Source organism: Panthera leo, chromosome B2 (genome assembly GCF_018350215.1).
Source record: "Panthera leo isolate Ple1 chromosome B2, P.leo_Ple1_pat1.1, whole genome shotgun sequence".
NCBI lineage: Eukaryota > Metazoa > Chordata > Mammalia > Carnivora > Felidae > Panthera > Panthera leo.
The window spans coordinates 30293792-30307996 of record NC_056683.1 but is presented as its reverse complement, the minus strand read 5'-3'; the positions used below and the strand labels follow the sequence as shown (position 1 = coordinate 30307996).

At 45.0% G+C, this 14205-nt stretch overlaps 1 protein-coding gene and 1 long non-coding RNA gene across 6 annotated transcripts; one reads left to right on the top strand and one right to left on the bottom strand.

Moving 5' to 3' along the window:
* Nucleotides 1–9024: 9024 nt before the first annotated feature.
* LOC122219687 lies at nt 9025–12396 on the bottom strand. Its single transcript, XR_006202518.1, has 2 exons — nt 11364–12396; nt 9025–10138 (listed from the first exon to the last, which is right to left on the bottom strand). It is a non-coding gene; the product is annotated as an uncharacterized LOC122219687 (long non-coding RNA).
* Nucleotides 10167–14164, top strand: NCR3 (natural cytotoxicity triggering receptor 3). 5 transcript variants are annotated; one of them, XM_042938222.1, is made up of 4 exons: nt 10168–10825; nt 11059–11292; nt 12986–13330; nt 13470–14164. In XM_042938222.1, the coding sequence occupies exons 2-4, from the start codon at nt 11250–11252 to the stop codon at nt 13880–13882; spliced, it is 801 nt and encodes a 266-aa protein (XP_042794156.1). In that variant the 5' UTR covers nt 10168–10825; nt 11059–11249; the 3' UTR covers nt 13883–14164. The 5 variants fall into 5 exon arrangements, with proteins under 5 accessions (XP_042794159.1, XP_042794156.1, XP_042794157.1 ...); XM_042938223.1 differs by having other exon boundaries at nt 10168–10829; XM_042938224.1 differs by having other exon boundaries at nt 10177–11292; nt 13470–13577; nt 13687–13804.
* Nucleotides 14165–14205: the final 41 nt, after the last annotated feature.

Below are 14205 nucleotides of genomic sequence, written 5' to 3'. Positions count from 1 at the left end.
CCTCATTCCTTTGAACCTGGGGTGGTAATATCCCTTGTGATTCCCCTCTACCCCACTCACAGCTTTGTAAATAAATGAGCTCCTCGGGGCGCCTGGGTGGCTCAGTCGGTTAAGCGTCCGACTTCAGCTCAGGTCACGATCTCACTGTCCGTGAGTTTGAGCCCCGCGTCGGGCTCTGTGTTGACAACTCAGAGCCTGGAGCCTGTTTCAGATTCTGTGTCTCCCTCTCTCTCTGACCCTCCCCCGTTCATGCTCTGTCTCTCCCTGTCTCAAAAATAAATAAAACGTTAAAAAAAATTAAAAAAAATAAATGAGCTCCTCAACCTAATTTGAGGGTGCTGTTTCCTGTTTTCCCCCAGACTCTGACTGATGCCATGTGCATACGTCTGTATGGAGGGAGTGTGAGGGCCTGGGGAGAAATGGATTTCTGCAGCTCTGTTTCTCACTGTCAATGGGTAAAAGGGTTTCCTGGCGTGTGCACCAGACCCAGGGGCTTAACAAGATGCTCTCCTTGAAGCCAGGTGAAAACCTCGGCCTTACTGAAAGACTTTTCTTTTCTAAAAAGCCTTCTTATAGGGCTTTGAGGGGAGCACAGCAGCAGTTTACTCCTAAATTTCACCTCTTGTCTCCTGGAAACCATACAGAACGATAAGGAGATTGGTGTCTCACACACTCACACACACACACACACACACACACACACACTACATTTTCACTGAAACTAGGACACCCGACACACCTACAGACTCCAAATTATGAGTACATGTGTCCAAATTCCACACTGAAAAGGCAGAGGCAGTCCCCAACAACGTGTCAGGGAAGATTAGGGAGAGAAGGAGGGTCCAAGTGACAGCTCTGAAAAAAACAAATACTCCTTCCTGGGAGGAAGGGCATCACCCGGAGAAGGAAAACCTGAGCGCAGGGCTGACTAAATGGACTCAAGTATTGGTAAAAGGTGGAGAGAGAATGTTTTAAAGGAGGGAGAATGTCAGCTCCTGCGCTGACAGTGCGGAGCCCACGTGGGATTTTCTCTCTGCCTCTCTGCCCCTCCCCTGCTCTCTTGCTCGCAAGTGTGTTCTTTCTCTGTCTCTCAGTATAAATAAATAAACATTTTAAAAATAAATAAAAATAACTAAGTGCCTGAAGGGACCCAGAGGTGGCAGATATCAGAAAGTGCCAGCAAAATGCTTTTATTTTTTAAAATTTATTTAAAGTTTATTTATTTATTTATTTAGGGAGAGAGAGAGAGAGAGAGAGAGAGAGAACAAGAGAGAGAAAGTGGGGAAGGGACAGAGAGATGGGGAGAGGGAGAATCCCAAGCAGGCTCGGAACCATCAGAGCAGAGCCCGACAAGGGGCTTGAACTCCCAAACCACGAGTTCATGACCTAAGCCGAAGTCGGACACCCAACCAACTGTGCCCCCAAATTCTCCTTAATGTTAAGTGCATCACCCAAACATTATGCACACTTGGGAGATGACGGCCTGTGAGGCCTCCTGGGAAATAAAGAAGCGTCAGGTTGGGGGTAAACACTTGCTTAACTAGGAGACGCTCTCAGATGCAGAGAAGGTAGTGGCCGTATAGGAGTGCCAAATTAAAAAAAAATTTTTTTCAGTTTATTTATTTATTTTGAGAGAGACAGAGACAGCGTGAGTAGGGGAGGGGCAAAGAGAGAGAGAGAGAGAGAGAGAGAGAGAATCCCAAGCAGGCTCCACACTGGCAGCGCAGAGCCTGAGGCAGGGTTCAACCTCAGGAAACCCTGAGATCACAACCTGAGCCGAAACTGAAACCGAGACTCAGTAGCTTGACTGACCGAGCCACTGAGGCACCCTAGGGGTGCCAAATTTTAAGGAAATAATCTACTGTTATGGCAATAGTGGAGGAGCCCTTGAACTTGTAAATCTGGAAATCCATCTTGGACCCTCTCCTCACCCCCCTCACAAGGCCCTCCTGCCAACAGTTTAGAAAACTCGATCTCATTTAAATATGAGTGATGAAAAGAAAGGAACATTTGAAGAAAAAAAAAAAAGCACCTGGCTGGCTCAGTTGGTAGAGCATGACTCTTGAACTCAGGGTCCTGAGTTCAAGTCCCACATTGGACATACAGTTTCTTTAGAAAAAGAAAAAGGAAAAAAAAAAAAAGAAAAAGAAATGAACAAAGACTGTATTCCATTAGCTATGAGAAAAAAGGTAAAAAAAGAGCAACACAATTTACTGACAGATGACAACACACCAGAAATACATGGCCAAAACCTTGTGGAAATTGTAACCCAAAATTCCATCATGAATTGAAACACAACAAAACTTGGTGTAGCCTTTTAGCAGTGAAGGAAGGACACACATCAGAAATACAAGTACTCAGAGAACAGATGATAGATAACAAGAGGGTATGAATGCGAACAGGAAGAAAGACACAGAAGAAAAATACAAAACTATTTCAAAAGTGAACACTAGGGTGCCTTAGTGGCTCAGTGGGTTGAGCATCGGACTTCAGCTCAGGTCAAGATCTCACAGTCAGTGAGTTCGAGCCTGTTGTTGGGCTCTGTGCTGACAGCTCAGAGCCTGGAGCCTGCTTCAGATTCTGTGTCTCCCCCTCTCTCTACCCCTCCCCCACTGGTGCTCTCTCTCACTCTGTCTCTCAAAAATAAATGTTAAAAAAAATAAAAACAAAAGTGAACACTAAATTTCATGGGAGAATAAAGACATACATTCATAATTGTTTTTTTTTTAATTTTTTTAATGTTTACTTATTTTTGAGACAGAGAGACAGAGCATGAACAGGGGAGGGTCAGAGAGAGAGGGAGACACAGAATCCAAAGCAGGCTCCAGACTCTGAGCTGTCAGCACAGAGCCCGACACAGGACTCGAACCCACGGGCTGTGAGATCATGACCTGAGTCAAAGTCAGATGCTTAACCAACTGAGCACCCAGGTGCCCATAATTTTAAAAATCATAAATGACTTGTGAAATGGGTTTTTTCCTGCTTATAGAATTTGAGTAGTTATCATGAACAAAAGCTGTCAACCGCTTTTATTGTATTGACTGCGATGGTCAGATGGATTTTCCTCCTTAATCTCTTAATGCAATGAATTGCATGAACAGAATAAGAAATTGCATGAATAGTGAATTACTTTCCTAGGATAAACACTGGTTAGGTTGTTTTGTATTATTTATTCAATTTTGGTTTAGGTTTTTAAATATTTTTATTAAGTTCTTTTTTTTCTTGCATCTATGTTCATGAGTGAAATTGTTTTATAATTTTACTTTCTCAGTTTGCCCTTGCCTGGCTTTTGTATGAAGATTAGATTAATCTCATGAATTAAGTTGAGAAACTTTTCCTGTTTCCTGACAGCTAGAATAATTTTTAAATTTTTTTTTTAATGTTTATTTATTTTTGAGACAGAGAGAGACAGAGCATGAATGGGGGAGGGTCAGAGAGAGAGGGAGACACAGAATCTGAAACAGGCTCCAGGCTCTGAGCTGTCAGCACAGAGCCCGACGCGGGGCTCGAACTCACAGACCGTGAGATCATGACCTGAGCTGAAGTCGGTCGCTTAACCGACTGAGCCACCCAGGCGCCCCTAGAATAATTTTTATATGACTGGAATGATCTCTGGTTTGGAAGTTTCATAACTATCTGGGTTTGGTGGTTTTTTTTGATGGCTAAATTTTTTTTCTAAGTTTATTTAAGTAATCTCTACATTCAACGTGGGGCTCGAACTCATGACCCCAAGATTAAGAATCACATGCTCTTCTGACTGAGCCAGCCAGGCACCCCATTGGTGGCTAAATTTTTTTTTTTATAAAGTTTTTAATTATTATTTATTTATTTTGAAAGAGAGAGAGAGAGAGTGCAAATGTGGAAAGGGCAGAGAGAGAGGGAAAGAGAATCCCAAGCAGGCTTGGTCTTGTCATCTTGGGGCCTGATGCAGGGCTTGGGCTCAAACCCACAAACTGTGATATCATGACCTGACCCGAAATCAAGAGTCACCTTAAGTGACTGAGCCACGCAGGCACCACTGGTCAGAGATTTTTTAATATTAGTAGCCTTTGTAAACATATATATTTTTCTGCTCTATTTTTTCTTTTCTTTTCTTTTTTTTTAATGTTCGTTTTATGTTTGAGAGGGGTGGCAGAGGGGCAGAGAGAGAGGGAAACCAAGAATTCGGAGCAGGCTCTGTGCTGTTAGGACAGAGCCCGACCAGGGCTCGAACCCATGAACCATGAGATCATGACCCGAGCAGGAGTTGGACGCTCAATCCACTGAGCAACCCAGGCACCCCTCTATTTTCTTCTATATTTCATTAATTTTTTTTTAATTTTTTTAACGTTTATTTATTTTTGAGACAGAGAGAGACAGAGCATGAACGGGGGAGGGGCAGAGAGAGAGGGAGACACAGAATCGGAAGCAGGCTCCAGGCTCTGAGCCATCAGCCCAGAGCCCGACGCGGGGTTCGAACTCACGGACCGCGGGATCATGACCTGAGCCGAAGTCAGACGCTTAACCGACTGAGCCACCCAGGCTCCCCTATATTTCATTAATTTTTAAAAATTTTTATTTGAAGGCAAACCATAAGAGACTCTTAAATACTGAGAATAAACTGAGGGTTGATGGGGGGTAGTGGAGGAGGGGAAAGTGGGTGATAGGCATTGAGGAAGGCACCTGTCGGGATGAACACTGGGTGTTGTATGGAGACCAATTTGACAATAAATTTCATATTAAAATTTTTTTTATTTGAGAGAGACTGTGAGTGGGGGCCGGGGTAGAGGGAGAGAGAGAATCCTAAGCAACTGTGGGCTCAATTTCTATCTCACGAGTGTGAGATCACTACCTGAGTCAAAATCAGTTGCTTAAGCAACTGAGCCACCCAGGCTCCCCTATTTCATTAATTTCTAAAAGTATCTTTATTATTTTCTTCCTTAGTTTTTTAGGATTGTTCTGTGCTCTTTTTCTAATTTCTTGAAATACCTGTCCAATTCAATGACTTTCGAATTTTCCTTCCTAATATACACATTTATTTTTTTCACGAATTGTTCTAGCTACATTCCATAGTTTAGATAGGCAGTGTTTTCACTGTCATTCAGTTCAAAATATTTTATTTTAATTTTTTAAAAGTTTATTTATTTTGAGAGAGAGAGACAGAGAGAGGGAGAAAACAAGTGGGGGAGGGGCAGAGAAAGGGAGAGACAGAATCCCAAGGAAGCTCCATGCTGTCAACATAAAGCAGGATGTGGGGCTCAAAACCAGGAACCTTGAGATCATGTCAAGATCAAGAATCAGACACTTAACTGACTCAGCCACCCAGGTGCCCCCAGTTCAAATATTTTAAATTCTATTATAATATCTTGTTTAACATTTTCATTACAGGTAGATTTCTAAAGTTTAAAAGTACATTAAAAAACATTAAAAAAAATTTCCAAGCATATAATAAATATTCTTTGTTATTGTTCTTAAATTGTCATGGCTTTTGGGCAGCAATTGTGGTTTATATGATTTTGATTCTTTTTTTTCTAAGTGTCTATGTTGTACCTGAAAAAAAAAATACATATTTTCTAGTTTTTCTAGGATCCTACATATTTCTTCTAGATCAAGCTTGTTAACTATCCAGTTTCACTCTTCTGTGTTGTTAGTAATTATGTGCCTGTTTGATTTGTCAGTTTCTGATGGATGTGAGTTAAAGTTTTCCTTTAATATTGTAGGTTAATTTTTTTTTTTTTTTAAGAACCTTGTACTGAGAATCTGAGGGCATCTGGGAGTGGTCCCAGCCAGTCTGGTGGAGTCAGGGAAGGCTTTTTGGTAGAGGTAGCAATGGGTCCCCAGAGGAAAAAAAGTGAGTGCGTTGCCAGCCTTGGCTCATTCCCCCACCCAGAGAGAAATGGGGGGGAAGAGAGTGAGATGGGTGGGGGAAAGAGATGTGCTGGAAGATGGGGAAACAGAAAGAACATAGAGAGAAATGGGGGAAGAGAGAGACAGGACTGGAGAGATAGGTACCTGGCACATGGTAGGCACTCACCAAATATTTGCTGAATGAATGAATTAGTGAATAAGCAAATGTATGTGTGTAGGGGTGAGGGGGGCTGGGTAAAGATGTGTAGAGAGATATAGGGTGTGGATAGAGAGATAGGGAAGAAACAAGTTATACGAATAAAGATAGTGAGAAGAAGGAGTTGTGGACACAGATGTGGGAGATACAAGAGAAGGGGAGAGGTGAAGAAAGACATAGGGAAGATGAAGACAGAATGGCTGGCATGTGGACGGAACTCAGTAAAAGCGCTGTTGAATGGATGGTTGAGCCTCCACGCTTGGAGAGGGAGGTATGGAATGGATATTGAGAAGAAACCACACTGTCCATTAGAGAAGCAATTGTACTAGTTTCGTACTGAGGTAACGAGGGCCTTGACTAGCAGTGAGAATTAAGAGGTGGGAAAATACCCAAGATATTTCAGAGGCAGAATGGACAGGATTTGGAGATGGATAGGATCGGGGAACTGAGGGAGAAAGTAGAAAAATACAAATCCCAGGGTTTTTTTTTTTTTATGTTTAATTACTAATTTTTGAGAGACAGCACAAGCCAGGGAGGGGCAGAGAGAGAGAGAGAGAGAGAGACAGAATCCCAAGCAGGCTCCAGACTCTGAGCTGTCAGCATGCAGCCCGACGTGGGGCTTGAACCCACAAACTGTGAGATCATGACCTGGGCTGAAGTCGGACGTTCAACTGACTGAGCCACCCAGGCGCCCATATAAATCCCACGTTTTTACCTTAAGTGATGGGGTGGAGTGTTTCCATTCACCGAGATGGGGAATATAGGAAGCTGACCCAGTTTGGGTGGACACGGATGATTTTGAAATGCCTGTGAAACACTCTGGAGGAGATATCTAGAGGGCAGGTAGATATTCTGGACTCAGGTGTCAAGAAAGAGGCCTAAGGGGCACCTGGGTGGCTCAGTCGGTTAGACGTCCAACTTTGGCTCAGGTCATAATCTCACGGTTTGTGAGTTCGAGCCCCGCATCGGGCTCTGTGCTGACAGCTCAGAGCCTGGAACCTGCCTTGGATTCTGTGTCTCCATCTCTCTCTGCCCCTCCCCACTTGTGCTCTGTCTCTCTCTATCAAAAATAAATTTTAAAAAATGTAAAAAAAAAAAAAAAAAAAAAAAAGAGGCCTGAGGTGAAGGTGTAGACAGAGATGGAGATACAGACTGGAGACTTGACAGGGAATAAGAAGTAGTAAAAACTGGCTACGTACAATAAGATTGCCTAGGTGAGCCCCATGGTAGATGCTCAAAATTTGTTGAATGAAAGTGAAAGAGAAAAAACTCAGAAGTCTCCAACAGCTGAATTGTGTGTGAAAGCACATGCATAGGTTACAGGAGTCTGGAGGGACTCAGGCCTGATCGATTTATGTCCCTGGGAAAGGGGAGGTAAGATTCCAACCATGGTAACATGATTTACGGTGTAGGCCATGTAGAATCAAGGTGGTGGTTGGAGTAGACAAGGTAGAGCAACTGTGAAATTAGTGTATTGAAAGATCATTTGCAAGACATATGAGAATGTTCATACAACCCAGTTGTACATCATTAGATGAGTGGATAAATAAACTGTGGTACATCTGTATTATGGAATACCACTTGGCAATAAAAAGGAACAGGCTACTGGGGCACCGGGGTGACTCAGTCAGCTAAGCATCAGACTCTCTCTGTCTCTCTCTTTTTAACGTTTATTTATTTTCGAGAGACAGAGAGTCAGTGGGTGAGGGGCAGAGAGAGAGGGAGACACATAACCCGAAGCAGGCTCCAGGCTCTGAGCTGTCAGCACAGACCCTGATGTGGGACTCTAACCCAAGGACCGCGAAATCATGACCTGAGCTGAAGTCAGATGCTTAACTGACAGAGCCACCCACATGCCCCAACATCAGACTCTTCATTTCAGCTCAGGTTTTGATCTCATGGTTTATGAGTTTGAGCCCCACATGGGGCTATTCACTGACAGCATGGAGCCTGCTTGGGATTCTCTGTCTCCTTTTCTCTCTGCCCCTCTCCTGCTCTCTTTCAAAAATGCATAAATAAGCATTAAAAAAAAACAACAACCAAGCTACTGATACATGCAACAATAAATGAATCTCACAGACATTATACAGAATGAAAGAAGCCATATGCAGGAGTGTGTACTATATGATTACACTTACATGAAGTTCAAGAACAGAGGCATAATATAGGGATATAAATCTACAGGGGTATAAATCAGTGGTTGGTTCTGGGAGGGGAGAGGGATTGACGGAAAAGAGACATGGGGGAATTTTCTGGGGTGATGGAAATGATCTGTATCTCATTTGCAATGTTGTTTACGTGGATGTGTAGATTTGCCAGAGGATATCAAACTGTACATCTAAGATCTGTGCATTTTACTGCAAAGAATTACACCTCAATGTTTAGAAATACCATTTACATGGACATTGAGTCTCCCAGAGAGATAGCAGAGGCTGGAACAGAGAGGAAGCTAGAGAGTTAGGTGCCTGCTCTTGGTGAATGTGAAGGAGATTAGACAATGAGGGCAAGGAGACTGAAGGTGGTGAGGTCCGATGCAGGAACCTCAAGAGTAGCTGTGGTTAGAGGTTGAAAGTAGAACCTGGGGGCCACGAATTAGTTGAAAATGTTTAAAAAGACTTGGCCAGAGGAGAAGTCCACCACATCTCACCACTACCAACACAGGAAGGAACCCCAGGTGAGGTGGGGTGGCTGTGCTAGGATTCCAGAGTTCCTTCTGTGTCTTCACTTCTTTTCCTGCTCTGAGCTCTGAGTTATTTGTTAATTGGTCCTGGCCACCCTCAAGGCAGCCTAGAGTGAGGTGTTAAAGAAGCTGGATCAGAGGGGTGCCTGGCTGGCTCAGTCAGTAAAGCATGGACTCTTGATCTTGGGGTTGTGAATTCAAGCCCCATGTTGTGTAGAGACTGCTTAAAATTAAAATCTTTAAAAAAAAAAGTTGGTTTCAAATAAATAAATAAATAAATAAATTAGATCACAGATGTATATACATCCACTTCACAACTTCTTTATTCATTGGCTTTCCTCTTGAGTCCCTGGTAAAAAGTATCTTTGAAAAATTCCATCCTTGTGCTGATTAGTGCATCAGTTCCTGTCCTGCAGGTTAAAGTTCCTTAGAGAGTCTCAGAGTTATTGAAAAGGGTCCTTGAATCTACACTTCTACCAGGATTTATTGTAGATGGACTTAAAAAAAAATCCAAGTACAATCTTTGGAATCCACAACATTTTTGGATATTGGAAATCTCAGGTACAGAAAAGGGGTAGAGAGAGCAAGATACCCTTGAGTTCAGGCAGAGCTTAACCATGGTCATCCTAGCCCCAGACTGGGGAGGGGCTAGGGACTAACATACACTGAGCATCCAGGACAGTGAAGTCTGGAAATTGACAGATGCTATTCACATTCACAGATGTGTAAGCAGGGGAACCAGGGCTCCAACTTAGGCTGACTTGACTTCAAAGCCGCATTGTCCTGAGACATGGAGCAGTGCCATGTGATTGAGCGTGTACTGTAGCAAGTATGGAGTTTTATCTTCAGGCCAGTGGCGCTTCCCAGCCCTACAGCCCCAGTCCACTGGTGGTGATCTCTGCTCCCTCCTCAAGTTGCTTATCATAGTTGAGTAGAAGAAACCATTTCTTCCACATTGACTCTTTGGGGTGGAGATGGTCTGTTGATAGGATGAGGCAAGGTAAGGGACTGGACGGAAGCTGGAATTCAGGCCCTTTTGAGAAAAACCACTTCTAGGTGTCTCAGGACTCCCCAGGCTCCATGACCACCAGGGGGCAGCCCTTGCCTAGCCATGACACCTCAATTCCACACCCTCAGGTTAGAGGCCCTGAAGAGGAAGCCAGTCTCCTGATGGAGAAAGATGGAGTCAGTCCTTCCCAGATGATGTGGCCTATGTTCTTGTGCAGGTGGTTCAGAGAGGTTAAATAATTTGTTCAAGATCATATAACTAGTTTGTTGGGGATTTTGCATTTGAACCCAGCCTGACTCCAAGCCAGCATTCTTAACCATGCGATTACTGTTTCCCCAAGACAAAACTCCAGATCACTGCAGGGAAGACTGGGAATTGCAATCCACGAATGTATTGTGAAACAGAGCTAGAAACAGGGACACAAAAGGAAGAAGATGTATTAATATAAAAGGAGCCAGAACTGTGGGGTGAGGGTTGTTAACCCTAACCCTAACCCTAACCCTTTGTGCCCATGTCTCATGTGGAGCATTGTATACGTAACCCTCCTTTTCTAGCTGCTGTGCTATCTCATTTGGTGTGCATTTACAAGAATGTGTGGTATATTCTTGTACCAATCCCTATATAACCCTAGAGTTATGAACTCAATGTCTTTCCTTCGTGTCTGTGAGAATATTTTTCATGTAATGAGCACTTGGTAGTTTCTCAAGAAATGCTAGCTAAGTAGTGAATAAAATAATAAATGAGTCGGTTTACTGGTGGGTGATAAGTGCTTGCAGAACACAATAGGGTAAAGCAGCCCTCAGCGAGAGGTATATTCCTTTAATGGAGACCTGAATATGAAAGAGTACAAATCTCTCCATCCCTTGCACTTGGCCAAACCACCCAAGTCCACACAATCTAATTAAAACAGGTTGATTGCTATGCAAATGAACCTTCCAAACAAAGACCCTAGCAACCACCTGCTGCCACCACCAATCAGCTTGCTTCTCTTAATCCCCTCCATTATAGAATTTCTAGAGCAGCCTTGGAGGAGGGCCAGCCTAAAGGGAACAGATGGGATGGGCCTGGGCACTGCTGAGCCAAGATGAGGGAAGTAGGTTAGCTCTGAGCCCAGGAGGGTTTCTGGAGACTTATTCTGAGTAAAGCGTTGGTCTTCTTGAACCTCAGAAGATAGGGGAACCACATCCTGGTCTCACCCACCCACCCTCGTGTTAGCAGCCATCTAAGCCCCACCCTAGCCCTCAAACACTTGGGTCACTTGACCATGTTTTGCCCCTACCTCCTAGTGACCCAGATACTGCCATTAGCAGCATCCTCTCTCCTCAGGGAGGCAAGAATTTGATGCCTGAGGTCCTACGCAGTTGAGGTCCTTGAAAAGTGATGTGAGAGTCCTGTGTGTCATAGGAAGCTCCCCACCTCCATCTGGCAACCCTGGCCACGAGTAGCAGGTTGTTCTTTCTCCACCCAGAGCTTACCGCTCAGGTCCCCCTCGCCAATTGAAACAAACACCCTCTGACATGCCCCGGATGCTGTTGCTCATCGTTATCATGGTCCATCCAGGTGAGAGGGCTTTCTCCCAGAACCCTGAGGGGGTGTGCGGCTGGGAGGAGGGTGGATGGGGGGAGGCTGACCTGGAGGCCTGAGGGGAGTGGCCAGGAAAGGAAACTGGGAGCAGGTGGGGCCCTCCGTAAAGCTGATGCAACGCGGACACCCCCCAGTTCACAATTCCCTCCATGTCTCCGTGTTGTCCGCTGGGAGCGTCACTCCCCACCTTCCATCCCAGAGGCCCTTTCTTCTCAGCTGCCACCCTAGTAAGATAAAGTTGAAAGAACCAGTATAAAGGGCTTAAAGAAGGAAGAGGTGAATTTTTTTTCTGAAGGGGCCAATTTTAATTTGATGAGTTTAATAAGCCTATTAAACAAGTCTTATTATCTAGGGTCTAGATGTAATTAGGAGTTTGGGAGACCTAATTAACTCTAAGGGAAGTTTCTTAATGAAACTGATTTTAATTAACTGAGAGACTTTAACTATGAGCCATATCCATTAACTACATGCAGTGTGGACTCCAGACCCAAAGTTTTAGCATCAGCTGGGAACCTGGGGCAAATTCTCAGGCCCTACTCTAAAACCACTGAGTAAATGTCTCTGGGGGTAGGGCCCAGGAATCTATTTGAACAAACACTCTGGGTGATTCCCATGTGCTTTCAAATTTGAGAACTTCTGAAATAGAAGAATGGCAGGTGAATTTCATCAACTAGAGAATCCAATCGGAGATTTTACTAATTGGTTTAATTCATCAATTTGGATGAGTTAGATAGGGATTTTCATCAATTATAGTCACGTCGTCACCAGAAGACTTAATTAGTTAATGCTCTTTAACAAAAAACAAAGTAGCAAGGGTGGTGTACTATATATAGTATGTCACTGGTGTGAAAATAATACCTGGAATAATATAGTTAATTATTAGTTAACTAGGGAGCCACGTTCATCAATGAACTTCAATTTAATGTGACAGGTTAAATTTCAGCAAGAACCTACTAGTGAATGTAGCAGGGGAGTGATGGGAGGGGGCAAGGATGACAGTTGGTATCAGAAAGAATTTGAAAAACTAATTTTTATTATTTATTTATTTTAAATATTTTGTTAAAGGTTTATTTATTTTGAGAGAGAGAGAGAGAGAGAGAGAGCATGAGCAGGGGAGGGGCAGAGAGAGAGATAGAGTGAGAATCCCAAGCAGGCTCTGCACTGTCAGTGCAGAGCCCCACATGGGGCTTGAACTCACGAACTGTGAGATCATGACCTGAGCTGAAACCAAGAGTCAGGTGCTTAACTGACTGAGCCACCCAGGTGCGCCAATATTTATTTATTTTAGAGAGAGAACATGATTGATCGGGGAAGAGGGACAGAGGGAGAGAGAGAGGTGGGGGGAGAGAGAATCTTAAGCAGGCTCCACACTCAGCACAGAGCACGACGTGGGGGCTCCATCCCATGACCCTGGGTCTGTGTCAAAATCAAAAGTTAGATGTTCAAGTGACTGAGCCCCCCAGGTGCCCCCGAAAAACTATTTAAATAAGCAATGTTACGAAATTAGCCTGGTGGAGAGAAAAGGGTTTCATGAGGTACCAAAGTGCTTGGCCCTCTGGGTCCTCCGTGAGTTGGGGACACAGCTGGGATATTCTACGGCAAGCTCTTGGTCCTTTCTCTTTACTGTAAGTGGGGAAGCATTTCTCTGGGTCTTCTCTCTGCCTGCCAGGATCCTGTGTTCTCTGGGTGTTCCAGCCCCTTGAGATTCGTACCCAGGAGGGCTCTGCTGCCCTCTTGCCCTGCTCCTTCAATGCCAGCAGAGGGAGACTGGCCATTGGCTCTGTCACGTGGTACCGGGACAAGGTGGCCCCAGGGAAGGAAGTGAGGAATGAGACACCAGAGTTCAGGGGCCGCCTGGCCCCTCTTGCCTCTTCCCGTTTCCTCTGTGACCACCAGGCTGAGCTGCACATCTGGGATACCCAAGACTGTGACACTGGAGTCTACGTGTGCAGGGTGGAGGTGCTGGGTCTTGGTGCTGGAACAGGGAATGGGACTCTGCTGGTGATAGAAAAAGGTGAGGTGGGAGGCCCCTCTCCCCGGAAGTTGGGAATCTTTCCCTGAGGGCTCCTGCTCTCTGTCCCTCCCTGAGCCTGTGCATGCTTCTTCCTGAGGCCCCCCCTTACCAAGCCCTTCCTTCTACCGCCTACATTCAGGACCTCCTTGGCTGGGGGCCAGCACAGTCCTCCTCCTTCGGGCGGCATTCTATGCCTTCAGCTTTATCTCTGTGGCCATGGGCAGCACCATCTATTACCAAGGAAAATGTAAGGAATGGGGCCAGGGCAATAGTGGAAGAGAGCTGGAGGAGGGGGAGACAGAGACCAGGAAGAGGAGGGCTGTGGCGATGGGCAACCCCTGTTGTCTCTCCTGCAGGCCACTGTCACCTGGGAACATGCTGCCACTCCTCAGATGGCCTCTGATGAGTGATTCGAGACCTCAGCCATCCCAACCCTCTTCAAGAGACCCCAATAAATCCTTCTCTGCCCCACCACTAACTCCTTATGAGTCTCATGTTTTTCCTTTTCCATTCTCCAGGTACCCAAAAATGTCCCTCTCTGGGGTCCCCTGACTCTTCCTAACTCTCCCTTCTGCCAAGCCTGGCCTGGAAAGGTCCAAGGAGCGACCTTCCCAGTAATTGTGTCTGGAGCCTCTCCCATCACCATCCAGGACTCAACACCTCCACCTCTCTGGGGTGCAGGGGGCTAGGTCTGATTCTCCTGAGAAATGGGGCATATGGAATCGGATTAGCCCCACCTGTTAACTCCCCATTCCAGCCAGGCTCACACATGTACTCTTTCTGGCCTTCAGGGAAGCTTGGGTTCCTAAACACCTGAGAAATCACTACTCGACCCCAGAGTGGGTGGGAAGATAACCTTGCTTAAGTTTTGATGG

Bases quoted from the DNA above. Each gene is read 5' to 3' on its own strand.
- NCR3 (XM_042938222.1), top strand. From the start codon at position 11,250: ATGCCCCGGATGCTGTTGCTCATCGTTATCATGGTCCATCCAG. The intron at 11,293-12,985 runs GTGAGAGGGCTT...TCTGCCTGCCAG, and splicing joins CGTTATCATGGTCCATCCAG to GATCCTGTGTTCTCTGGGTG. The intron at 13,331-13,469 runs GTGAGGTGGGAG...GCCTACATTCAG, and splicing joins TCTGCTGGTGATAGAAAAAG to GACCTCCTTGGCTGGGGGCC.